The 26,055-nt window shown below is 33.0% G+C and overlaps 2 protein-coding genes and 1 pseudogene across 2 annotated transcripts; 1 reads left to right on the top strand and 2 right to left on the bottom strand.

Moving 5' to 3' along the window:
• Positions 1-352: 352 nt before the first annotated feature.
• LOC100817790 (transcription repressor OFP1) lies at positions 353-1,811 on the bottom strand. The gene has a single exon (XM_006587864.3). The coding sequence runs from the start codon at positions 1,645-1,647 to the stop codon at positions 487-489; it is 1,161 nt and encodes a 386-aa protein (XP_006587927.1). The 5' UTR covers positions 1,648-1,811; the 3' UTR covers positions 353-486.
• Positions 1,812-8,075: 6,264 nt separating this feature from the next.
• Positions 8,076-12,185, bottom strand: LOC100818323 (ataxin-10-like; annotated as a pseudogene).
• A 9,041-nt stretch (positions 12,186-21,226) lies between these two features.
• Positions 21,227-22,913, top strand: LOC100810319 (CBL-interacting serine/threonine-protein kinase 14). The gene has a single exon (XM_003534598.5). The coding sequence runs from the start codon at positions 21,461-21,463 to the stop codon at positions 22,775-22,777; it is 1,317 nt and encodes a 438-aa protein (XP_003534646.1). The 5' UTR covers positions 21,227-21,460; the 3' UTR covers positions 22,778-22,913.
• Positions 22,914-26,055: the final 3,142 nt, after the last annotated feature.

The raw sequence follows: 26,055 nt of genomic DNA on the forward strand, positions 1-26,055 counted from the left end.
CCAAAATTCCAAATAAAGCTCGTTTGAAAGAAAAAAAACATTTTACTCGTTTGCATGTCAATTGACACTATTGTTGTGTCATACATATGTAATCTGAATTCTGCAGTTCACAATTAAGTTAATTGAATTATTCCCTAACCAACAAAAATTCCTCAAACCCATTTTATTAGCCTTAGCAGAGTAAATTTCCTTCTATAGTGGTTCAATCCCATCACAAAACCTCTGAGAGGATGCGTTTCTGCATTCAATTTCGTTTATCCATTCGAAAAAAATGGAAACATCTTGGACACTGTCATGCTCAAATATTGGCTAAACACTAAGGTCTATATATTAAACTAATTAAACCAAGATATTAATATTACTTACTTTTTTTTGAGCTAATTAATATTACTTACATGTGAACATAAGTTGTGTAAGAAACAGAAACTTGAGAAACTCATTTAGAATGGTCTCAAATCTCAATTGGTTGTTACTTAACTTGTTCTACTAATTGTTATCAGTTAAATCAAACCATATTTGCTTGAACACTTTGATAATGAGATCATGATACTCATCTGAATTCAAAGAAAGATAGCAAGCTAGAAGATCCTCCAAATCCTTTGATGTCCTTATGTTGTTCTGCACAATCATCTCCACCATTGATTCTCTGAAATCCCTCTGTGGATTCAGTGATGACTTCACAACTGCAAAGCTATCGGAGAGGCTTCTCCGGGCGGCGGCGGCGGCGGCGGCCGAGGACACGCTTCTCCGGCCGTTTGCCTGAACTCTCCGGCTGGCGATTCGCGGAGAATTCATCCGAAGCCTCACTCCAGGAGAACTCACAGAGAATCTCCTTCCATAGTTGTTCTTCTGTCCCTTCATTGATGCAGTGTCTTCCTTCACAATTTTAACCCTCAGAGGGCCCTTATTGAGGTTTGGTTCTTCTTCATGTGCAGCCATCTTGCTTCTGGTTTTGGTTTCTTTCTTCTTGGCATCACTGAGCAAGTCATTGAATTTTGCAGGCTTTGTCACAATTGGTGGAAGCACAAGGTCTGAGAAGGAATCACATTCATAATCATATCCTTCTAGCTTATCATCTTTTCTGGCTATGGAATTGTTGTCAACATCAATGATGATGTCCTTGGTGTTGGAGTGTACCCTGCAGGCACAAGAGTTTGCCCAAGGAACCGTTTCATCGAATGACTCGGTTGGAAGAACACGGTCTGTTCTGAATTCTGGGTCAGGGTGCTCTGAAGATTCAGTAGAGCTATTATCATGTGGTGATGAGGAGGAGTTGTTATTGTTAGAGACAACAAGAAGCTTAGGTGAAGAAGTCCTTGAAGTTCTTTTCTTCAGTCTTTGTTTGGATGATTTTCTGGGGGGTTCAGGGGAATTGTTGTCTTTGGCATTTTGGTTATTTGTTGGTGTTGGTGAGGAGTAGATTCTATCATTTGGGGTAAGCTCCCTAGTGAAATAGTAAGACTTTCTGAGATTGTATTGGTGGGGTTGCTTTGGTTTTGATGGTTTTGTGGTTGAGACTGGTGAAGGTTGCTTTTTCTTCCTGGAATTAGTTGTTTGGGTTTGCTTTCTTGTTTTTCCCATGTCCTTGAGTTTGTAAAACCAGGCATTGGGGATTATATCTGATAATTTGAACCTATAGTTACCCATCCCCTCTTAGTATCTGAGTTTCTCTCTTCCTTTCTCTATGTTTGTGAAGGTCCTGAAGAAGTTGTGTGGTTTCTACTTTCTAGTTCTCTCTATGATGAATGAAGGATGAGACTTCAGGTAAGTCCATGATTGTGTTTTGGTTTGGCACTCATGGTAATGTGAGATAAATACAGGAGAAATGAGGCTTTTGGAATTGGAGGTAGTAGTACGGGTTGGGGTCCACAACGCAGGAAGAAAAAAGGTTGGCAAAAAAATGAAAATTTTAGTGGGGCTGATGTGGTGATTGGTGAATGAATGACTATTACCTAATCCAAAAATATAAAATAAAAACATAACAATTTTTCTTCTTTTACCACTACTCAAAAGGATCACAAAGGTGATTTAAAGTTTAAACACCCTTCTACGTATGTGATTGATTCCCAAGTGGATTATCTTCATAGGAAAACAACAATTGATATTTGATTGTGGCCCATGCAATATTTGGAGTGTTTACCCTACTACTGCTTTAGACCCGAGTGCAGGCTCTAACACTAATAGAGAAAAATATGAGCCAGACCAATCGGTTATGTTCTCAGATGTATAAAAGTAAAAGCACTATTCTTTTGTGAGTGGAATAGGAGGATGCTATTTTGCAGAAAGTTCATTGGCTCATTGCAACTAACAAGCAATGTGGTTTTGGTTAAAAATTTGTTCTGACGAGAAAGGGAAAAGGAACACACTGAGAAAACTGTTCTAAAGAAGAATTTGAGGGGCAGGGGAAAAAAGAGAAGTTTTTGGAATTGGAAGCTTGTTGCGTGGGTCAGGAATACCATGCATCCAATATAGAAAAATCCCAGTGGCCCATCTAATAGATAGATTGTGCAATTTTGGATTACTCTCTTTTTTTGTTATATTCTTTCTTATGATTGCTTGCTTGTCTATCAGGCTTAGGGAAACTAGATCATGGGTTTTGTTATGAAGTCAACAGTCTTAGTTTGGCCCTGTGAGTCTATCCAACATTTTCTAGGTAAACTCTTGACGTACCATGTCTCTAAAGGTAAGAAAAGGAATCAAATTTTTCTTTTGATATGAAAATCAAACTGCATGTATTCTTTGCAGAAAACAATCTTATTCAAAACAAATAGAACTATCGGGATTAGTAAAAATCATTCATCTCAGTATACTTATGACTCGAATTAAGATCATTAGTTAAATTAAAATAAATAATTCTGTGTAAGTTGTTCTGTGCATTCTGTGATAACGAATCAAATTTCAGCAAAATATAATAGATTCCCATGTTGCAAACTAAATTAATAATGATAATAATGTAGAAAGAGAGGATATGTTCAAATGGATTGGTTGTGGATTCGCCTAGTGTAACCACGATCAGAATTTGAAATTGATATATACTTTAAATCCGTAGAGCTTTGAATGATAGCATGGTACATGCTGTACATAAATCATGCCAGAGAAATTAATGTTGGTTACTAATCTTGAAAAAATTTGCATTGGTAACTTAATTTGTACAATCATTGCAGTATCGAGCAGCATAAAAATATAATGGCATGGTACCACCACGTTATGGATGAGGTACGTAATAACATTACATCCATTCTTTCTTTCCAAAAGCATATGCAGAGAAGGTGAGGCATTGTTGTTATGCCCTTTGGCTTTGGGAGTAATGTTGAACATGGTCAAATGGTCCCCTTCCTTGATCCGTGCAAAGGTACAACCCCAGTGGCCACCCTAACGGTCTGGGCTCTGTGCACGTGTCAAAACTGTAGGCAATATTCAACAATTTTGTTTTTATAAATTAGACAAATATTTTTTTTGTTTTATTATTTATTTTTTTTGGTGGTGGGTGGGGACCCTAGAGTGTTTCTGTCATTAGTGAAATATATTAAGGTTGTTTGTATGAAGGATAGCATGTATCTCGTGCTATGCTATAGTCTAATCTAATCCCCTTTTTGTATTAGACAGCGTCCTCCTAATGCAATTTTGGACTATAATATCATATGCGATGGTATTTGATTTGCTTGACAAGAATGCAATGTTATTGTTTTTAGGTAAAAGTTTTGGACTTGGATGAGAATGGGGGAGGGGGAAGAACAGTTGTTCTTCTCCTATTGGCCCATTGTCATAATCACTCTTATCCATGTTGTCATTGTTATGTGATCAGTTTACACATTTGTAGTTGTAGGCCCAACTCAGCTTTTTGGTACCAGCGTTAACTTGGCCTGGTCAAATATCAGAACACACAGGGAGAGAAAAGAACAAGACATGTGTGGTAATTAAATAGATTAGTTGACTTAGGCCCTTAATTGACCTAGGAATTTTCATCAGGTCCTGCTGCCACTTGGCATTGGGACCATACTGAAGAGGGAAAGGGCACTTTGTAAGTTCAAAGTTTGGGTTGAAAGTTCAATAAATTGAAATTTCAGCTTATCTCAAGTTAACAAATACAAGCAGGATGAAGCATCTTGATATCACTTCCTCAAAAAAAAGATCTTATCACATCCCTAAGCAAATGATCATTTATTTGAACATTAGTATTTTTCTATCCATAAGAATCAAAGTTAATGTTAGGAAGTTTACAATAATTCACGCATCCTATTCAATCAATTGAGTTAAATCCATTATTAACATTTGAACATTAGTTTTGTGTGTGTTTTGTTTAATTTTCTTTTTCAATTTGTATATCTTTCTGGCTTATTTTGTTTGTGTGTGGCAAGAAACAAGTTGAAATGCTCTTTGATCCTAAAATAAAAAAAAGACAGTCAAGATCAATAGAAGGGACACAAATCTAATGAAGCAATAGGGAAGAAACATAGAAAAGGCAGAAACTTCATAGTCATATAATTCCCAGTTCTAACCGATGGCTCATCAAGGACATGAAGTTAGGAACACTCTTGGTGAATATACCTATAGTACGATGAGCAGATATGCTTCCAAAATTATAAGACTGCTTGTAGCTGCCAACAATTTTGAGACAAACCTATACTTCCTCGTATTGTGCAACAAAACAAGTTTGGAGGGAGGGAAGGAGGAGGAGGAGGATCAAAATCTCCATATTGCAAAATTTGGAGAGATCTGTGATACAATTATAAAATAAATGGAGTAATATATGATATACTGTTTGTTTAGACTACTTCCATTTTCTCTGTGAGACAAATCAAAACATGGCTAAAATCTCAACCCAAAGTATCATCACATGGAAGGAATTAGAAAGCAAATGACTGAACATCCATAATTAGTGTCAAGCCCTATTTATTTCATAAGAGTGTCTACTTGTAACAGAATAAAATTTAAGAAATTTGAGCACTTTTTTTTCTCCAAAATAAATAAATAAAAAGTATGGTCTCACTCTTTACTTCTTTTCATTGAAATAATGATTTTTTTAGATGTTGCAAGCTATTGCATTATATATATATATATATATCAAAAAGTGAACAAAACATGCGAGATAATATACATTTCTTTCATTCCATCCATATTTTTCAAAAAAAAAAAAAAGGCACTGACCAACTCAGGTTCATGAAATCAATCTACAAGGGCAGGGGAAATAGTTATAAGGAATATTGGTAGAGAAGTAGATGAGGTTCAGAGGAAACTGGACCACACTAGGATTTGACCAGGGATGCAAGCAAGACTATTTCTCAAGGATCAACACTAGCAAATAAATCAAATTAAGGGCCTAACATGTGGTTGATGTATTTTGACACAAAAATACAATTGCAAAAATGGAATTCCATAAGCAAATAACCAATCCCCCAACATTAGCAAACTCCAGTATTAGCTCTCATTGAGTTCAAAGGATTAGTTTCACTCTTAACTCTTCTGATAATGACATACTTAAATCACAAAATTATTTGTGAACTAATATATCACACCACATTGATTAAAAGGGTCCTCCCTGTAGTGCCAAATATAGTTCAGTCACTGCCTCATGCTTAGCAATTCGCATCATCATAGTCATATGTTTCAAGCTCCAAGAAACCAGTGCGCTGAAGGGCTCATAAATAAGGTGTTTGTTATTTGCAGTGTTCTGATGAGGTCAGAAGGTAGTTCTTCTGTACCTGATCATGGGTTGGTCTGTTGGGGTCTGTAGGTTCTGACAAATGTTTCTTTGGCTAGGAAACAACATCAATGTATCGTTTCTTGGATGGTACTACATGGTAGACATTACTTTTACTTTATAGTCTACGTACACTGTGTGCAAGTGTTTAACATTATTTCATGATTGCATAAAGGTTTATGCCATCCAAATATTGTAGCATTAAAGTGTTTAACATTTTAAAAGATGTTCAAGAATCAATCTAAATCATTCCAAACCATTTTACCAGTTTAAAAATACCAAAAAAATAGAACAGTTTGTCTACTGAAAAAATTAACCCCCCCCCCCCCCCCCCCCCCAAAAAAAAATAAAAAATTACATTTCTTTATTCCCTTGCCATAGCCTCCATAGTTCTAGATCCATTACGGTTGTCCGGACCCCTGGTACTAGACCTCACCTGACTAGTAACACCTGATATGAGCAATATCACAATCAAACACACTTAAACTAGAGTAGTTCTGATAGAGTCAGGGTTGGTAATGGTGTAGGTTCAATCATAAAACATGTAGGACATTCACATTTTTCTTCTCCCTCTAATTCCAAGTTCTTTATTCTCAATCAATTGTTTCATCATGTCCCAAATATTTCTAAAGATTTACTTATGATTTTCAATTAGAAATAGAGAGAGAAAGACATGATTAAGGGTAGAATTAAAAAAGAAATATAGTGGAGAAGATACATTATTTGAATACAGAGAAATAAGAAGCAAAGGAATAAAAAAATCCTTTTAATTGAATGAATATAAATTATTTGCAATTTTTTAAGCTATAATAAATATTTATTTCTTTTAAAAAAGGTCAAACAAGAAAAGGTAAATGTAACAAACATTTTTCCAAAATTTTAGGAGGTTTTTTTTTATATGTAGGACCCCAACATAACTTGTTTTCTAATCTCTCCTACTCAAACATACATAAGGTGAGTCAGTGAGTGTCTCAAAGCTTGCAAAAGTCAATGGTGTCTTTTTTCGGTTTTTCTCTTATCATTGGAATGTTAAGCATCAGGAAACAAGTAAGTCCTTCTCAACAGGACACTTTAAGATGAACTTTATGTCGTTTCCTCAGTTCAAGTCTATTCTGCTTGTCTCTCCCACTGCCAATCATGCTCAAAAGATGTCTACTCAGCATAACAGTGATTGACTACTAAATAGTATTAACTGACTTGTTCCCTTAACTTTCTAATTTTTAATTTCAACACTCTAAAATATTCTAAAAAGATACAAAAATGATATCATCATATATTTCTCATTTTCTAACACTTTTTCATAAGCTAAAGCTTAGTAAGCTTTTAGCTTGTTGCAAGAATATAATTCATTTGCCCACAAATAAAAATTAATTATAAATATAAAAAAATTGAGCTCCAAGAGAAACTATAGATGGTGGGAAAAAAATAACTACTGATATGATTCACTTGTGAGACTTTATTATCTGAGTGATGGAAAAAAATTACCACTTAATATAATTCATTTGTGGGAAAAAAGTCACTATCATAATAGCATCTTAGATATCATATTAGAATTTAAACATAAGGCATAACTCAATCTCACTAAATCAATTTGTAAAGGGAGAATTGTGTAAATTTTAAAATCATATCTAAGTCGTGTGTGCGCTTTTGTTTGTTGAACAGTAATTTCTTGGACTATTTCATGTTAATTGTTGTCTTATTAGGGGATTATGTGAAGAGTTGACATGGCTTCTTCCTGAACGGTTCCCTAAGTCAAAGCATGTTTTGTCAATTTTTGTCATTGAGGGTAAATTCATTGAAAGGGTTGGTACTGGAATAGTTTTGCTTCAGGTTAAAAGATGGAGTTGTTACATGTACTATTCCTAATGAGAGATTCCTTTTTCACCAAATATATACCAGGTAACAATGATTTACTTGCTGTGACGATCTCCAGAATGATCATTACTAAGATCATGGTATTCTCAAAGAAGAAGAAGAAGAAAGCTAGAATAGAAGGAACGTCTCTGAAACATTGGAACACTTGAATCTAAGGTGCAATGTCTTCCAAGCAAACCTACTTCTGCTTTGTGTGAGCTTTGTCACATTTTCTCATCAAAATAACATGAAAATATTTGAAATAAGTGAAAATCGTGTAATTCTAAAACTCAAAAAGTAGCCATAAGTAACAAAAAATTCATAAAACCTTCTTCTGCTCCTGAGTCAGAGAACCGTTCCGGAAGAAGGCACATCAATCCCTATTCACATTTTCAATCCCCCAATAAGACAAGTGTGACATAAAATAGCTCGACAAACAATAACTCCCAGTTTAATCAACACAAACCCCTTCATTGACAAGAAAACAAACAAGGAAAAAAATCTGAGTTGAAATCAAAACTTAAAAAGCCATCTGGAGGCATTGTATATTCACCAAGTCAATTGATTACATGTGAACATGGAATAGATCAAACTGGTAAGAGAAATCAAAAGATAGTATCTAATGATATTATACAACTAAAACCACATTATAATAAACTACATAACCCCACTTCCTTACCCTATAATAAACCTATTTCTCAATCTTTATATTTATATTCCCTTTGTTCTGCTGTTTGGCTTTTTCCTCCCCTATCTGACATTGCTTGATATTTTGTCACGAGTATTGATGGGGATTCTGCAAAATTGTTTGGACATCTACAATTTTTTATTCTAAACATGAATTTTCTTCCGAGATTCCATAGACAAAAGCAACAGCCGTTCCAATTTGAAAAGAACAAAAAAGAAGGGAAAAGAGTCCTAACCTAAAATCCAAGAGACCACATCGCCATACTAGCTAGTTAAGACCTAGATGCTTAGATTCAACAAAGTTATAGTGATCTTTCACGGGATGTTTACAAGCTTTGCACGTCTTGTTCTCTGATCAACTTCCACTCGGAGACCAAGTGAAGTAATTTCAGGCACATCAGCAGATCCTTGAATCTCCAATTCAGCAACTACCTTTTGGTTCTCATTATTTCCCTCTAACATATTCCTCACAGACCATATGCCCCATTCTCTCAGGAAAGGATTATCTTCATCAGTAACACACTGCTGCAATAGCAGTAGAATTCCATTCCTATGTCGGATTTCATCTTGTGCATGCTTCCTTCTATAAACACAATTGCCAATAAGTGCAACTATGTCTCGCCTGAAGCCCTTATAAGGGCATGGTTTTATGGAACAACTAGCACCATCTTCTTTCTCACATCGTTTGAGTCCTTTCCTGATTATTGCTGGAGGTTCAAGGGCCCCAAGCAAACACAAAAGCAACACTATGAGGCCATATGACAATAGCACATCAACAACATCATTTGAATCCTCTGTATTACCTCTCACACCATCTTGAGCACAAACGTCCCTCAGTATGGTAAGAGAGTAGCCAAGAACATCAACCCCAACAAAGCCACTAGGAAGACCAGACTTCCCTCTCGTTGCATGTTCAAGAACCCCAATAGACTTCTTGAATATCCCAAAAACAAACAGTGCAACATCCTTTGAAACAGTAACATCTTTAAGCCGCTCATTCAAGATTTCTGATAGGATTCGCAGAAGAAATGCTTGTTCAAATGAAAAGTGATCATCTTTAGACTCAGTTCAACCTTAGGAACATCCGCAAACTGTAATTTGGAAAACAGCACCGGCAATTGAGACTCTTCAAGGCATATTCTTGAAAGAAGCAACTTCAACCAATCCTCACCAAAACTAGCTGGTTCAGTAGAAACCAATGAATAAGAAAAGCACCAAAAAAAGAATGAAAAAGAAGAAAAAAAAATAAAGTAATCAATGTTATAACCTAAAAATTATCATAATCCCGTTTGACACTCATGACAGCATAGAAAAATGCCAAAGTATAGAAGCAACACGCTGCAGCAACAACATAAGCACTGCCCCACTAGATGAAGTCAGCTATATGGTGCACACAAAGTCATTGTGCATTGTAAAAAAAAAAAAAAACAGAACCAAAACTTCAAAAAGGCCATTTGTTAGGGACCAAACACACAGTAATGGAAAATAACACAGTAAATGAGAGAAGGTGAGTGTTATTGATAGCCAAATCGAAAATATAGTTGGGAGTAATCCAACTGCCACAGAGCCAAGCTCCTCTAGAGAGGTCACAATTCTCTCTCCATAACAGAATTCCAAAATTCCCCCATACCCTCTCTCTCTCACACACACCTTCCCTATATACCCTCAGATTCTCTCTCACACTTTTGGCAATTCTGTTACTCCCCTTGCCACCTCATCTTTCCCTTTCTCACCTTTGTTTCTTCTAGTATACACCCTCCATATCTTGGGTCTCTCTGTTATTTCTAAGCTCACACCCCCATTCCGATCACCATTTAAATCAAGGAATTACAAGCAAAAAAGAATAAACAAATGAAAATAAAATAAGTGCTATAACTTAAAAACCCCCATAGTCCCAAATGACAGGACAGCATAGAGAAAAAAGCAAAATACATAAAGCTACTACTAACTCACCAGAAGAGGCGGTTCTCACAATTTCTGCCATTACGAGCCTTCCATCCTCACTGGACAACCGTTTAAACCATTCAGGGTTTCCATCACAACATGTATAAATCACCATACACAACGGGTCACAAGTCTCCTTGGTGCCAAGTCTAGCAAGTGATACAAACCCATCCAGACAGAGCTCTTCCCAAACAGCACATTGATGCTGTTTCCCCGCCAAAGAAACATTTGCCAGAACCTGCAGACCCCACCGAACCAACCCATGATCAGGGCCTGAAGAAGCAGCCTCTGACCTCAGAACACTACAAACAACAGCCACGCCATTAAGCTCAAGAAATGAGTCCTGGTTTGCAGCTTCTCCAGCACACAAGTTTCTGAGGAGCTTGAAAGACAAAGAAAGAATATGATTACGCTGATGGTGGTGTGAAGCATGAGTGAGTGAGTGAACTATATTAAGTACTGCAGGAAGAATCTTTTTAGAAGCTAGTTCCAAACGCCCAGAATCGGATTTGGCATTCTGAATGAGAATCTCTAAGGACTTTTCCAAGTTAGAAGAGTTGGAGACTTCAAAGAGTAACTGAAGTATATCGTCTGATATGGGGTGCTCCAAAAATGCTGTACCACCACCCATTGCTTGATTGAAAAAAGAGAAAAATGTGAAATTTCAAATAAAAATTTGATTTCGATGAAAAATTGAAACACCCCACAATCTAATTGGTCAAAATTGTAGAAGAAAGGTGAAAATTTCCAGAAAAAGAGTAATAGATGAAATATGGTTGAGAATGGCGGTGCCATTACCATCTAGAGATCTATGAAGGTTTTACACGTACTACTATCCAATACAAAAATAAAAGATCCAAGCAATTCAATAATCAATATAGAAATTAAAGAAAGAAATTTTACCCATTAATGAAAAAAGAATCAACTGTTTTACATACATATTAAGCCTATTAGCCTGTTTAAAAGTCTATTTCATATTAAGACCTTTAAATAGGTCCAAACAAAAGACGGATGATTTCGCAGATAATTGTTCCAATGAGACAGACATTTCAATGAATCTGAAGGCCTACACGATCTAATTTGACACGTTATGCTCAAAATGTTAGAATTGGATTTGCCACTGTCTTGGCTTGAACTGTTTTAAGTCACCAAACTCAATTTATGAGAACACTCTAATTGATTCTGCAGGTATTGTTGTTTTAGTATTTAAAAACTTAATGAGAGAAAAGACCATGAAGAGTTACAAAGCAGGAAACATATCATAATCATAACAGGGTAGTCCATGCCAATGAAAGTATAACAGAAGAGACGCACAATGATAGAACGAACGCAGGCAGAAGATACCTCAGACTGAAGAACACACGACGGTGGCCTCTGTCCTCTGCTAGCAGGAACGACGACGTGCGATTAAATTAGGGGTCTTTGCTCTGATCATTCACTCATTTGACAGATAGTTTAGGTTAGGGTTTATAATTTTTAAAATGTAAAAAAATAATATAACTATATACTTTCAAACTTATAAATTATGGGTAGTATTTGATCGCCACAAATTGCCCAGGCCCTTTTCTCTTTTCATATTCCCCAAACCTCAAAACCCCTAAAGCCGAACCGCACAGATTCATTGCGTTTTCAATCCTCAATCCTTCTTGTCAAGGACAAATAAGTAACAAGGATGAAAACAAAACGTATTTCAGATCTAGGGACGAGAACCTGCAGAAGGAGGATCTTCGATTCTCTGCGTCGACGGAGGATCTTCGATACTGGGAAGCGATGGAGAACACGGTGTTGGTGAATTGTGATGGTGGCAGTTCGATTGAGCTCACGACGATAGAGAACTGCTCGAATGCTGTTGAAGATGTTTTGAATTTTTTTAATTTTCGATTAGAATTCAAAGTGTTTCTAGAAGAAGATGAAGATGGGTAAAAGAAAAAATTAAAAATAAATTGTGGAAGTTTATAGCCGCCAATAGTATTAATACATTACAATGTCCTGTATGGTTTATGAGGGTTTGAATGCGCAAAAAGTGTATTTTAAACCGCAGCAATGTGAACATAGTTAGCGCCACTAGCTCCATTAAATGAGAGACAAGTACACCGACTAAAGCATCAATTGAAAGTATAGAGATTAAATCTACAATTGAACAAAACTACCTAGAGTAAAAACATATTTTTCTCTATTATATTTATATATATGTTTAATATTGGGTAAAATATGTTTTACTTTCCAAGTTTTTTTAGTTTTTTAATTTTATATCATCTAATTTAGTCTCTTGAATTAAAAAAAATGTGTTTTCATTTTCTCAGCTCACTCTTCAATTTCTATATTTTCTTAATTTCATGTTGTAATGATGGACTAAAGACACGTTTTGAGAAAACAAAAAAAAATGCATTTAGCAAATAAGGGAAGTGTATTTAGTAATTTCCTAATTTGGTAAATATGAAAGAAAAATTATTAGACTACATAAATTTTTTTAACAAGATTATACATAATGTAAATATTGATATATTATGTTGATAAACTAAGTTGGTCCAATATTATTTTATGTATTTTTGGGTCTTGATAGTGTTGGATTTGAGTTCACATAGATGATTTTAACAAAAATTTGGGTTGGATAAGTATAAAAATAATTTTGTTGTGGTAATCCCAGGTCCACCTTATAAATATAATCACTTCTTTTAGAAAAGAAATAAATTTGCTTATTATATAACAATCACAAAAATGACTTGGATGACACTTGACAATCATATCATCCAAAATGTTTAAATATGAAGGATTGATGTGACATTTTATTATTCACGTCAATAATTCATTAAGAGTGTGTTTGAATAGAGAAATCTAACTGAGAAAAGTAATTTATTAGAGAATTTAAATTTCTTTAATCTAAAATTCATTGTTTAGATGTTTTTTTATGAAGAATTTAAATTTTTGGAATTTTAAATAACTAAAAATGTGAGATTTTAATTTCCTTCAAAAAGGTGAAAAATTAAAATTCTTTTCTTGATAGAAGAACATTCCAAAACGTTCGCTTATGTCCTTTATAACATTCATCCTCCCTTCCACCTAAGAGTTCCCGAAATCCCATTCTCGAACTCGCGACTCTTACCTCACACTAATGATTCTCTTCTTCAAGAAACACAGTCTAAGCTCATGAAGCGTTGATCGGGTGCGGGTATAGGGGAACACGTAGAACTGCACCCGTCAATCAGGGGAGCAACTGTCGCTACCCATCACGCTGCGGATGTGCTCGCCGACATGGAGGGCCTGGATCATGCCTTGTGTTGTTGACAACATGTTGTGGTCGGGTGTGATGGTGCTCACCATTGTGTTTTGGTTCCCCTGTGACTCCCCATGCCACATTAGTATTTTTCTCTTTGGAAGCACACCAATCATATCTTCTATTCTCTTTGCATTCATTTTCTTTCACCTTCACAATTTTAATTTTTTTTTATCCAAATACAAGTTTAAAAATAAAAAAATTTCAATTGAAGTATTTAAAATTCTTATAATTTAACCATCATTTAAACATACTCTAAGACTAATGGGATTTTTTTTTTTTGAATGAAAACAGTAGTAGCAACTTTGTAAAAAAATTATCTTCCTTGGAGAGCATCTCAGCGGGTCTAATTCCAAAACAAAGTTTCTAATTGCAACACCGGTTTTCTCGATGTACACTTAGTCCATTTGCAAAATAAATTATTAAAAAATGCATGGAAATGACTTTAAAAGGTAAAAAGTAAATATTGTGGAGTTCATTTTAAAAACTTTTGTGAGTTATTTTATTGGAGTAAAAATTTGATTTGGTTGTTTAAAATAAGAAAAGTGACGTGACATTATAGGTAAATGTGAAATATTAAAAAAAAATAGAAGAAAAGCTTTGGCTGGTTTGTGGGTTATGGATACTCTAACAATGTTAGATGTTTAGCTAAAAAATAATACCTTTTAAATTTTAAGGACCAAAATTGAAAAAATTTGGAAAGACGAAAATCAAATTTTTACTATTTTAGAATGACAAAAAAAAATATATTTTTTTATTATAATTTGTTTTGTATTAGCCTAGGAAGAAGAATATACAAGGAAAAATTTGAAATCTCTTTAGGGATTTCTAAAGCCAGGCTCTGGCGTGCTCACTCCCATAAACTCCAATGCCGTAGTGAATGTTTGTAGGAAATGATGAGGTAGGTGAGAAATAGAGAGTGTGTATCTTATGCTTGCTAGACTTACTCATATATGGCTCTGTTTGAGCATAAATAGTGTTTCCTGTGTGATTGTGTGTGAAAAACGCCTTCATATCAAATCCCTCGATTCGAGAGTTCTTGCTGGTAATGATTCTTTTACAGTGTCAAAAAAGGTTCTTAAGTAGGAAAGGGTGTTGGGCTGACATTGGAGAGTTATCTATTAGGTCTTGTTGTTTTTAGGCTAACATATTTACTTTGCTTTATTTTATTTTATTTTATTTTTGTCGACCTAAAACATAATTGAAAGTGATTCTTTTTTGGTTGTGGATTGGGTTGATAATGAGAAAAATAGGCCTATGAGACTCTTAAATGCATGTCTTGATGTAATTGATAATTGATACTGGTGTGTGAGGATGTGAATTGTCTAGTTGTTTGAGAGAACAAAACATTTGTTGATTACTTGGCTATTGGCTTTTTAATTGTGCACTTCCTAGTTGAGAAGGATGTTCTCGTGTCTCTATGAAATAATTGCTTGGTTTATTTTAAGGATTATACATTTCAACAAAATTTACATTAAATTTATAACATAAATATTAAATAAGTTCTGAATTAATTTTTTTTATCCAAATAGATCCTTAAAATAAAATTGACTTAACCTAATTTATTTCTATTTTTATTTCTCATGGAGTAGATGACCTCTAAATATATTAATGTTTTTTTTTTCAAACTTAAATATATTAATGTTTGAAGTATGCCAATTTTTTATAGGTGTCCCATTGATCCCTAAGTGTTGGACATTTAATAAAATCTTATCTTTATGAAGGTGGTCCATTGATCTCTAAGTGTTGAATATTTAATAAAATCTAATCTTATAGGAGATATATTCAGCTAAAATATCTTATAGAAGATATTTCTTAATTTGTCTAAGAAAAAGTGATTCGGGTTAAATGCTGTCTCCATTTCGGTTCATGGAGGTGTCATTAATATTATTACCCCTCATCCAATGTATTATATTAATAATTAGTTTATCAATATCAACAAAAATTGTTACATTAGTCAATTTTAATTGATAATATCATAAACTTGTTTTTTTAGAAATATCCATAAAATTAAATAATTAAGTGATATTTATATTTGATAACACTACTCATAATTTAATGGATAATTTTTATCATCAATGAGTGTGACTTATAATATTGTTAATATATAGACCAATCTATACATTCACTTGCATGAAAAATAAGTAGATATCTTATTAATAGACTTCCTCTCAAAAAAAAAATCTTATTAGCAGACTTCCGTATAAATTAAAGATATGAAAATTAACAATTAATGCATGATTTTTAATTAATCGATACATAACATGCAATCAAGTGTTGTTGATTTTTTTTTCATAAATTAAAAAACTAATATATATATATATATATATATATATATATATATATATATATATATATATATATATATATATATATATATATATATATATATATATATCATGTAAAAATTAATTGAGATCACTAACACTTAGCAGTCCCAGATTACCTAATATATTTTCTTCTAAGACGTTGATTGAAATTTCTTATCAGCTCAGGTGATGAAAACCTATCGTAACTTTATCCATATTAAAAGATGTATTAGTAGATAAAGGAAAGGGAGTGTATATAAATTACCATTAACCTAGATTCTTAAGTTATGAGACATTGTTTCTATGGAAACAGTAAAAAAGTGTTTCCCTATCACTCATCCATCTATGTTCATCTTTCACCATATGTTTTGTATTACATAGTGACGGGCCACTCACTGTGATAGTAAAGAGGCCTGCAAATCTGTCACTGCCAAGCATTGAATCCATTTCATATACCGAATGGCCAAAATTTATCTAAATCCTCAACGAAATGAAACAATAATCTCTTTCTTTCATATCAACCATCGTTCGTGTGCTGGCATGAGTTGGTGATGTTATAATATTCATAAAACAAAGAATAAATTAGTAATGTTATTTTCACAATTACATCAACATAAAATAATGAATTGTTGTTGTAAATGATAATAAATTTGTGACTCCTAATTAACGTTGCAAATTTAAAAAGAGGGCAGTGTCACACTCATTAATTAACATCATCATTTTTATTCGTTTTTATAGTCACTGTCACGTTGTCTTTTAAATCAATACTGAGTTCTTTACGTTTAAGTTAACTTACGACACTCCTATAAAAATAAAGTTAACTTAATCGACAGAATTAATTTTAATAAACTACATTAAGGTTTAGAGAAATTATAAAAGCACAAATTAGGGGCGCAACATCTTCAAGCATAAAATATCGCTGCAAGTATAATTGGTTTTAAATAATGTACGCAACCCCCACATTCTTTTTAAGTAAAAAATATATATTTTATGAACATTTAAATAAAATAAAAAATTAAAAAAATTGAAGAGTATTTTTAAAATTAAATATGCATATTTATGAAATATCATAGAAATATTTTTTTTTCTTAATAAATGTTTTCCAATCTAACTTATGCACGCTGCATAAGACAAAATAATCGTCACTATTGTATTTTTAAGTTTTTGATCCCACATGGCACATTGTTAGTAGAGATTTGGATTCTTGGGGAATTAATTGATTAAATATCAAAATGCTTGGCTAGCTTTAACGGTTTGTAGCATCCCTTCTAAGGAGAAGGTTTCGTCATTTTCGTGTACTTGTTTGTTTCCTTTCTGTGATTTGTTAATATATATTCCATCTTCTTTGAAGTTTAAGAATGAAGATACTGAAAGGAATCAATCCGTCCTAGTTATTGCACTCCCTAGTCTTCGAAGATCCTGGAAGACAAGTACTTGCGAATTTTAATATTATTATATATGCCAATCTAAGTATATATGAATATAAAAACATAACTCTATATAAACAACTGCCAGACAAAAATGATATTAGTGTATTAAAATTGACCCATTACACAGAAAGTTAAATATTTATTATTAGAGTTAGTTGGTTACAATTTAGTGGGCTATGCAGTGCCAGTTACACTTAATTATTTCTTTTATTGTATCATGTATATAACAGTTTCACTGTTAATGAATTATGTAACAGATTCATATCACCAAATTCTTTTCTTTGTGTAGCGAGGGGTCTCTATCAATCATGACAGTCATGGAATTAATTTCACAACGTATGTGTCCTAGCTAATACGTCGATACAAATGATTAAAGATTTGGTATGAAGTATCATCTTTTTCATAGCTGTTGATTCAAATTCCACTAGGTAGGCAACCTTCTCAAGGAAGATCACCTAAATCCCTTAGTTGAGGAATAAACGATTAGTACAGTACAAGAATCATTTTTCTTTAAATAAAAAGAATATAATCAATTATTTGGGCATAAACGATTATATGTCTCTTGAAACTTTTTTTTTTTTTTTTAAATAGAAGGCAGCTACACCAGCAAAGAACAAAAACAAAAGAAGAGGGAAAGGTCATTTTTGTTAAACCGTACCCAAAACAAATCCCTCATTGCCTTTTTTACTGTTACTTTAATTGTTTTTCATCTCATTCTTTGGCGTAATTTCTGTCATGTAGGACTCACTTTTTTTTTTTTTTTTAAAGTTTCAATCTACTACTTTCACCTCTACCAAACTGTCATACATACTTTCCTTTCATCTCTTTTTATTGCTATCCACTTTCAAACCCTCCTACTTTCATCAATATCAAACATAATGTAAGTGTATAATAGGATTTTGAGTTTCGAAATATATTTATCCTATTAGATTTGGACAATGATTTTATGTTATAAAATTGCTACTATGATCGTATATTCATATATAATCCATAGTTTATCTGCTTCAAATTAATTCCAAATGCGATCACATCACAGAAAATAGAATGTCCTACACATTGCTCAAACTTTTAAGGAAATTATATTTAATTATACGACAAAAAAGGTTGTTGCTGTACGCGTAACCTTTAATTATAACCCGAAAAGGGACAGTAATTGTATGTGACCAATTTATTATTTTTTTGTGACCACAAACTTCTTACTAACCTAACTTTTCCACTTGCTAAAATCTAGCAGGGTCAGAAAATATCTAAAAAGATAGAAAGAAAACAAGTTTTGATAATGTGCTTAGAAATGTATGTAATCCACCAGCCTGTACAGTAAAAGAGTCTCATTTTAAAAATAAAAGGATTTTTTATTGTATTGCCTCTTTTTCTTCTAATTCATTAATTTCTTAAAATGATTAATTATTTTCAATTTTTATGTTGAAGTTTCTTTTCTAAATTTTTTACCCCATCAGACTTAATCACAGTTGCATGACGTGATTTTTTTAGTTTGGAACACGTTTCACATTTTTATCTGATCGACCTATGTACCAGCCAAATTGATGATTCATCCATACAGATACTATATATGCTGTTTCTTCAAAATAAATATTTTTTGGAGCATTCCTTTGTTTTAAACTTTTAATGGTAGGAATGGGGGGAAAAATACTTGTGGAAAGTTATCTTTGTAATTTTAATATTAATTACTTCCATATGCCAAGCAACATTTATGCATAATTTTGATGGATAAAACAAAATATATATGTAAACACACAAGATAGGAAAAAAGGATATTCTTTCCATATTCTAGTTTATTTTTTTCGTCTTCGTTTTTTAGTTTCCTTTTATTACATTTAATGAGGAACCACTTCAATTGGTGTAAATAATTTGTGGTTCACAAAAAGTTTAACATATGGACTCTGTTTGGATTTATGTACGCATGATAATGACTTGGCTTTTGATGACTTGTGAACCCTCCACTTGTTTTTTTATCGTATACTATCTTCCATGAAACTGCGTTGAGGTTGAGTAACATATGAAGAACTATGTAGTAAGGCAATGGGGGGGATCCTAAAGCTAAAGGCCAAGGTCCAAGGACCACTCAAGTTTGAATGTCCAGAGTTTTCATATCTCGAAATATTTTCTTTCTGTTTTGAAAATTGATGTCGATGTATCATATCTTTATAGAGATTTTTTATTTACAATTTTTTGTATTTTAACGGAAACTCAATAACTACATATTTACAAATTTATGTATTTTAACTCAAGAGAGATTAACAAGAATAATTGGATATGCTTGAACAAAATGTTACGTGAAAATTTTCTTTTGTCTGATACGACTAAATGAGATTAAAAATAAGAAAACAAAGTATTGTTTCCCCTTTTGTTTGAGTATTAAAAAAATTACTTTTAAGATACTGTTTTTAGATATTTTTTGAAATTGATTTTTTTAATAAAGCACTAAAATAATTTCTTTCAACATTTTTTGTTTCTTTTAATTTACATAGTTTTCATACTTTTTTTAAAAAAAAAATGAGAGAAAAACTTCCTTTGAGAAATACATACAAATAAATGGGCCCCTGTATTTTTTTTTGTCTATATATATAATCTATCGGCTGTACACGAGTAGATTATATTGTTACAAGTCATTAGTATTCTCGGTGCATAATAAATTATCTTATGTTGTAGCATGTTTTAACTTGTTCCACATTAATACTTTTAACCTTGATCCTTATTTTTGTATAGATAATAAAACCAATGAGCTAGATAACTAAAATCAATATACGTTTACCTATATATCCATACACAAGATATTACAAAGATTATGACCATTTCTTAAATACTTTTTATTAAATGGAAACTCCAAAGATTAAAACCAGCAATTTTGACCATCCAACAGTCGATTTCAAACAACAGGAAAAAAAAAACTATTCAACAGTTGCTTTTCTCACTCACCAACTTTCTCTTCACATAGAAGTAAAAGTATAATGGGAATCTAATTACCGTATCTACAAGTTACTCATATTTATTCCGTGAAGCTGAGGTGAGAAACTCTTGTAAAATTAATCGTTTCAGAATTTCACTAGAGATGAAAACCAAAACCGAGAGAAAGAGAGAGCTTGACCTTGAAATCCCATGTAAAATTCGTCTGAAATCACACCATGACAATTTATAATAAAAAAAAAAACAAAATCAGATAAGACAGTGCTACTATGGTGAATTCTCCATTCCCAACATTGAAATTTTACGACAATTAAACACACAGCCAAAAAAAAAACCTGCACCAAATCATATCATCTATGTTTTTCCTACTGTACCACTTCCTCTCTAATGAATTACTTGCATATAAAAAAATCGCTACTTTAAAGAAATATCCAGAAAGCAGTAAGCTTCACCACGCATTATATATATACTTTTTCTTTCTAAATTGTTTTATTCATTAATTTGTTACAATAATAGGCACGTAGAATACTCTAATTAGTACGTTGATACTTCAGGTTCATGTACAGACAAGAGATAGCGTGGTACCATCGTACCATACACTAATCAGTAATCGTTTGTGTCCATTCACCTTTGATAATTTTCTCTAGTCACCACGCCCTGTCTCGCACTCCCTTCACATCATTAGAGCTTGTTTGGCTACCACAAACACCAAATTTTAGATTCAAACCATACTATCGTTTTTGTTCATAACAACCCCTAATGTATATGATAGTGATTATCAATTATGCCAACATCACTAACTCTGATTTCATTTTAAAAAAAATAATGTTAATCAGTGCCCTTAGTAAAATACTATTTAAAGAACCTTTAGAAAACTTTTTATTGAAAAGTGAAGCATTATGGTTATAATTTTTTTTGTTTTTTATTTTTATTTTAAATATTTTCTCAATTTAATTCTTTAACCAATAAACAAGACCCTAAAAAAAAAATTGGAGTACCAATAATTAATCCACTTTCTAATATAATCCTTTAATAGTTTTTTTTATTAGTTAAAATTTATTGAAAAATCTAAAATTATATATGACGTTCACTATCACTAAATAGGTAAATTAATCAGTATAAGATTACATAATGATGTTATTTGAATCCAACATATTTAAATAGCCATAGTCTATACAGAGTCGATTGGTCCTGTTTTTCTTTGTCCCAAACACACTTGAACTCCAGTCATTTCCTTGAAGTTCCTTATGCAAATCCCTTCAGAAAATCTCTAATATCCAATTGTCAACAATCACCATTGCGGAAGCCCAAAACAAATCCATTTCACCGAAGAACCATGACCGTTACAACAGAATTCGCAGCAGCGACAAACGACGAGGAGGTGCCATCCGGCGTCGTTTTGTTCGGGAAGTATGAGTTAAGGCGGTTGCTGGGAGCTGGCGCATTCGCCAAGGTGTACCACGCGACGAGCGTGGACGACACGCGCCAGAGCGTGGCGGTGAAGGCCGTGAGCAAAAACAAGGTCCTGAACGGAGGCTTCGCTGCCAACGTGGAGCGCGAGATCTCCATCATGCGCCGCCTGCACCACCCCAACATCATTAACCTCTTCGAAGTACTCGCGACCAAAACAAAAATCTACTTCGTCATGGAGTTCGCCGCCGGCGGGGAGCTCTTCCACGAGGTCGCAGGCAAGGTGCGGCTCACGGAGGAAACCGCCAGATTTTACTTCCGGCAACTCATCTCCGCCGTCAAGCACTGCCACTCGCGCGGCGTCTTCCACCGCGACCTCAAGCTCGACAACCTCTTGCTCGACGAGAACGGGAACCTTAAGGTCTCCGATTTCGGGTTGAGTGCGGTCACGGGTCAGATCCGACCCGACGGGCTGTTGCACACGGTCTGTGGGACCCCTACCTACGTGGCACCCGAGATTCTCGCGAAGAAAGGCTACGATGGCGCCAAGGTGGATCTTTGGTCGTGCGGCGTCGTTTTGTTCGCGCTCACCGCAGGCTATTTACCCTTCAATGATTACAATCCCACCGTTCTGTATAGGAAGATTTACCGCGGTCAATTCCGGTTCCCGAGGTGGATGTCGTATGATCTGAGGTTCCTCTTATCACGCCTCTTGGACACGAATCCCAGTACGAGGATAACCGTCGATGAAATCTATAAGAACACGTGGTTCAACGCGGGTGGTGGTGAGTATCGGTTCAACCGGGTTTCGGTCACGGAGAGTGAGTGTGAGAAGCAATTGGGTCGAACCGGGTTCGAGTCGTTGAATGCTTTTGACTTGATTTCTTTCTCAACCGGGCTTGATATGTCGGGTCTTTTTGAGGATCCGAATGGTTCAGATTCGGCTGAACGGATTGTTTCGTCAGTGGCGCCGGAGGAAATCATGGAGAGGGTGGAGGCAGTGGCGGAGGAGGGGAGGGTGGTGGTGAGAAGGGAGAAGAATGGCGGTGGAGCAAAGCTAGAAGGGCAGGATGGTAATTTGATTGGTATTGTTGTGGTTTACCGATTAACAGATGAGCTGGTAGTGGTTGAAATGAAGAGGGGTGAAAAAGGAGGGAAATGTGGTGTGCAGTTTTGGAAAGATAAATTGTGTCCTTTGCTTCTTGAATTGACAAGTGATTTGGAAGAGCCGGTATCCCGGTGACTTATGGAGAATATAGTTTGGTATCTATGTTTTTTTGTTTTGGGTACCAATCGTAAACCATTGTTTTAATTGATTGGTGTTTACTCAAGGGTTTAGAAAATGCTGAAATTATATAAGTACATAGTAAAGAAATAAACATGTTTACTAAAATTTAAAGACGCTTTACTTTTATAAGTTTTTTAGATAATATAAATCTCTACTGTCAATTTATGTGAATAAAGCAAAATTAATACTTATTTACTGTACTCTCATTTAATGAACTCTTGTTAGGTAAACACATATTTTTTCTTTTAAAGGCAAAAACATAGTTAAGTTGTCTGTTTAATATGTGAATTATTACTATTTCCTTAGGAAACAGAAGATAGTGATAACTCAGTTTAAGATTCATTAATGGAATCCATTTTTTTTTTCAATCTTCGGATTGAATAATAATAATTTAATTTGCTTCAAAAAAATAATTTTAATTGGAAATTTTAATAATAGTTAATAGTAATTATTAGGAAAAATAGTCTTATTTATAAGATAAATTTTCTGCTTTACTAAATTATAGTCACAAATAGGTGACTAAAGCATAATAAATAAATATGTGAATAAAAAAATATAAAATAAAATAACATATAAATCCTTGACTAATAGCTGGTTTGAGGTCGGTATAAGCTTTTTTCCTCTAACGAGAGTGTGGACATGAATATTATATTATTTTATTCAAATTTATTTAGTGTAATTCCTTACTATGCATAATTAATATCATAAAATTGTTTTTATACAATTTTGAAAGATTTCAACTTATTATAAAATGTGAGTGAAATATTATGTAACAAACTTTTAATTATAATATTTATTATTGGCATAAATTTATAAAAATCGCAAAATTTTGTATATCTTACTTTTAAGTACACTATCTATGAATTAACAGTCACTTGAATTATATTCACCATGAAAAAGATAAGAATAAGGTTTAATAATCTACTAGAATTCCTAGGTATAAGAAACAGGAATCCAAAGTTGTTGATGCTTCAAACTCTTTAATTTTAGTAATTTTGGCTCAAAACTTATTTTGCTGCTCCTGAGTTTTGATATTCTAAAATATTTTAAATTGGTTAGAACTTAATTGTTTCAATTTTTTTTCATTCTTAAAATACTTATTCTGATAATTTAATTCAACTTTATATATATAACTTTGTTTGAATAAACTAATTTAATGTTTATCATATGTAATTTATAAATATTTATTAAAAAATGAGAATTATAATTTTTCTAAAAGTAAACATTAGAAAAAATTAAATAAGAAAAGAAATTAAAAAGTTGGTTTGGAAATTAGAAGGATTATTTAAAAAGTTATAAAATTAGTTTAAGGGGAAAACATATAAAAGGAAGAGAAAAATGAGTGAGAGGTATGGAAGTTACAGAGGGGGTAGAAAGAGAACTACGAAAAGGAAGGGGAGAGAGAAAGAAGGAGGAGATGAAAAAGAAGAGCAAGATCCAACAAAGATAAAATACACACCAAAATATTATTGGGACAATTAAAAATTGCCACTTTGTCAGTTATGCTAAGCAAATTTATCTAAGCCGGCAAGTATTGCTTTAAAGTGATTTTTTAATCACCATTATGCTAAAATTATTAACAACGTTAATTTTAAACCAATAAAAAGATCAAATTGAATTAAAATTAAAAGATAAATAATCAAGTTGAATTTAAATAAAATGATAAATAGTTAAAAGTGTAATTTAGCCTTTAAAATTTACGTTTAAACACAACTAAATATTTAAGTAAAATATAAATAAATAAAAATACTATTAATTATTTTTTTCAAAACTTTTTTGAATTAAGAAACATTTTAAGATAAATTAAAAAGCTTAGGCAGACAAAAGAGTACTGGTCATTAATCCACTTTTCTAAGTTGGCAAAATGAACGAAATCGATGGAGGTTAGGCAATGATACACGTTAAACAGGGAAATGTAGGTCAAACCAAGATTAGAGATTGGATGACGGAGCCTTTACATTAAAGAGAATGAAGACAAACGTGGATGTGCGTTCTATCTTCAGACATCAATCATTCTTATAGACAACAATGGCTGCATGGTTAGGGGTAAAGGAAAGGGTCCACTCGCACCATATTTCATGCCTTATACCCTTAATTAGCTTTCATGAATCATGATGGAATTCAAATTAATTATTTATAGTACTTGAGTGCAAGTCATAACTTCAATTTGTTTGATGGAGTGGAAAACAAATTTATACCAAAAGGTTAACTTGTAACAACTTAAGGAAATGCATCAATCAATACATTTTAGTCCGAAATGTGTTCCAACATTGAACAGTGCACACGAAAACATACAGACATAAAAGAATGCTAACATGTTTGCCTAACATTAAGAAATAATCATTGCACAGCATTTAATATCCTAATCGGCTAATCCATTGAATCTCATGTGAATTGCTTGTTAGGGTGTGTTTGAAATGCTCCCACATTTCAATGCAAACACTTGGAAAGAAGGGAGAGTTAGACTGACATTCAGATGGATGGAATGGACACTCAAATGCACACTTACACATTATTACTTATATTTCAAATATATATGCCATATTGAAAGTTTTAATTTATTTTGAAATTGTATATTTCCAGTTTTAGGCCGACCCATGTATGGGTCATTTTTATATGATCTTATAAGTCTCCTTTCTCTCTTTGGCTTAAGATTGGAAGACAATATACTTTTTAAGTTTTAGACAAATCCATATAAGTCATAGACTCATGATCTTAATCCAACTAATCACTATGTGATAAGTCTATCTCTTTAATGTCTCTTGGGACCTCAACCTATGAGTAAGAATGTTATTTGGTTGAATTGTGCTTGTTTAAATGATCAATTATGTAATTTATTTTTAAAAATACCTACTGTGATGTTTTTTAGTTGTCATTATTTTAAATTATTTTTTTTTAAAATTTAAAAGTTAACAAAACACTAATTTTTTAAATAAAAAAATAAAATAAGGAATCAAAATAAAACTTTTAAAATTTAATATATTAAAACATAAAAAATAAAAAAATGGCATTTAATCTATATTAAATTATCTCTCCTTGGTTGTTTGAAAAAATATTACACCATGTTTATAAGGAAGATTGATGCCAATGTTAAAAAAGCAAAAGGATTTGCGTAATTTCAAGGAAATTTGAGAATAGTCAGTGTAATTCACTTATAATTAGCTTTAAGATTTTATATTTTTTTATATATATCCTTGTGAATATGTAAAATTGATAATAGATTTAATTGAAGT

Source organism: Glycine max, chromosome 9, assembly GCF_000004515.6.
Source record: "Glycine max cultivar Williams 82 chromosome 9, Glycine_max_v4.0, whole genome shotgun sequence".
Lineage (NCBI taxonomy): Eukaryota > Viridiplantae > Streptophyta > Magnoliopsida > Fabales > Fabaceae > Glycine > Glycine max.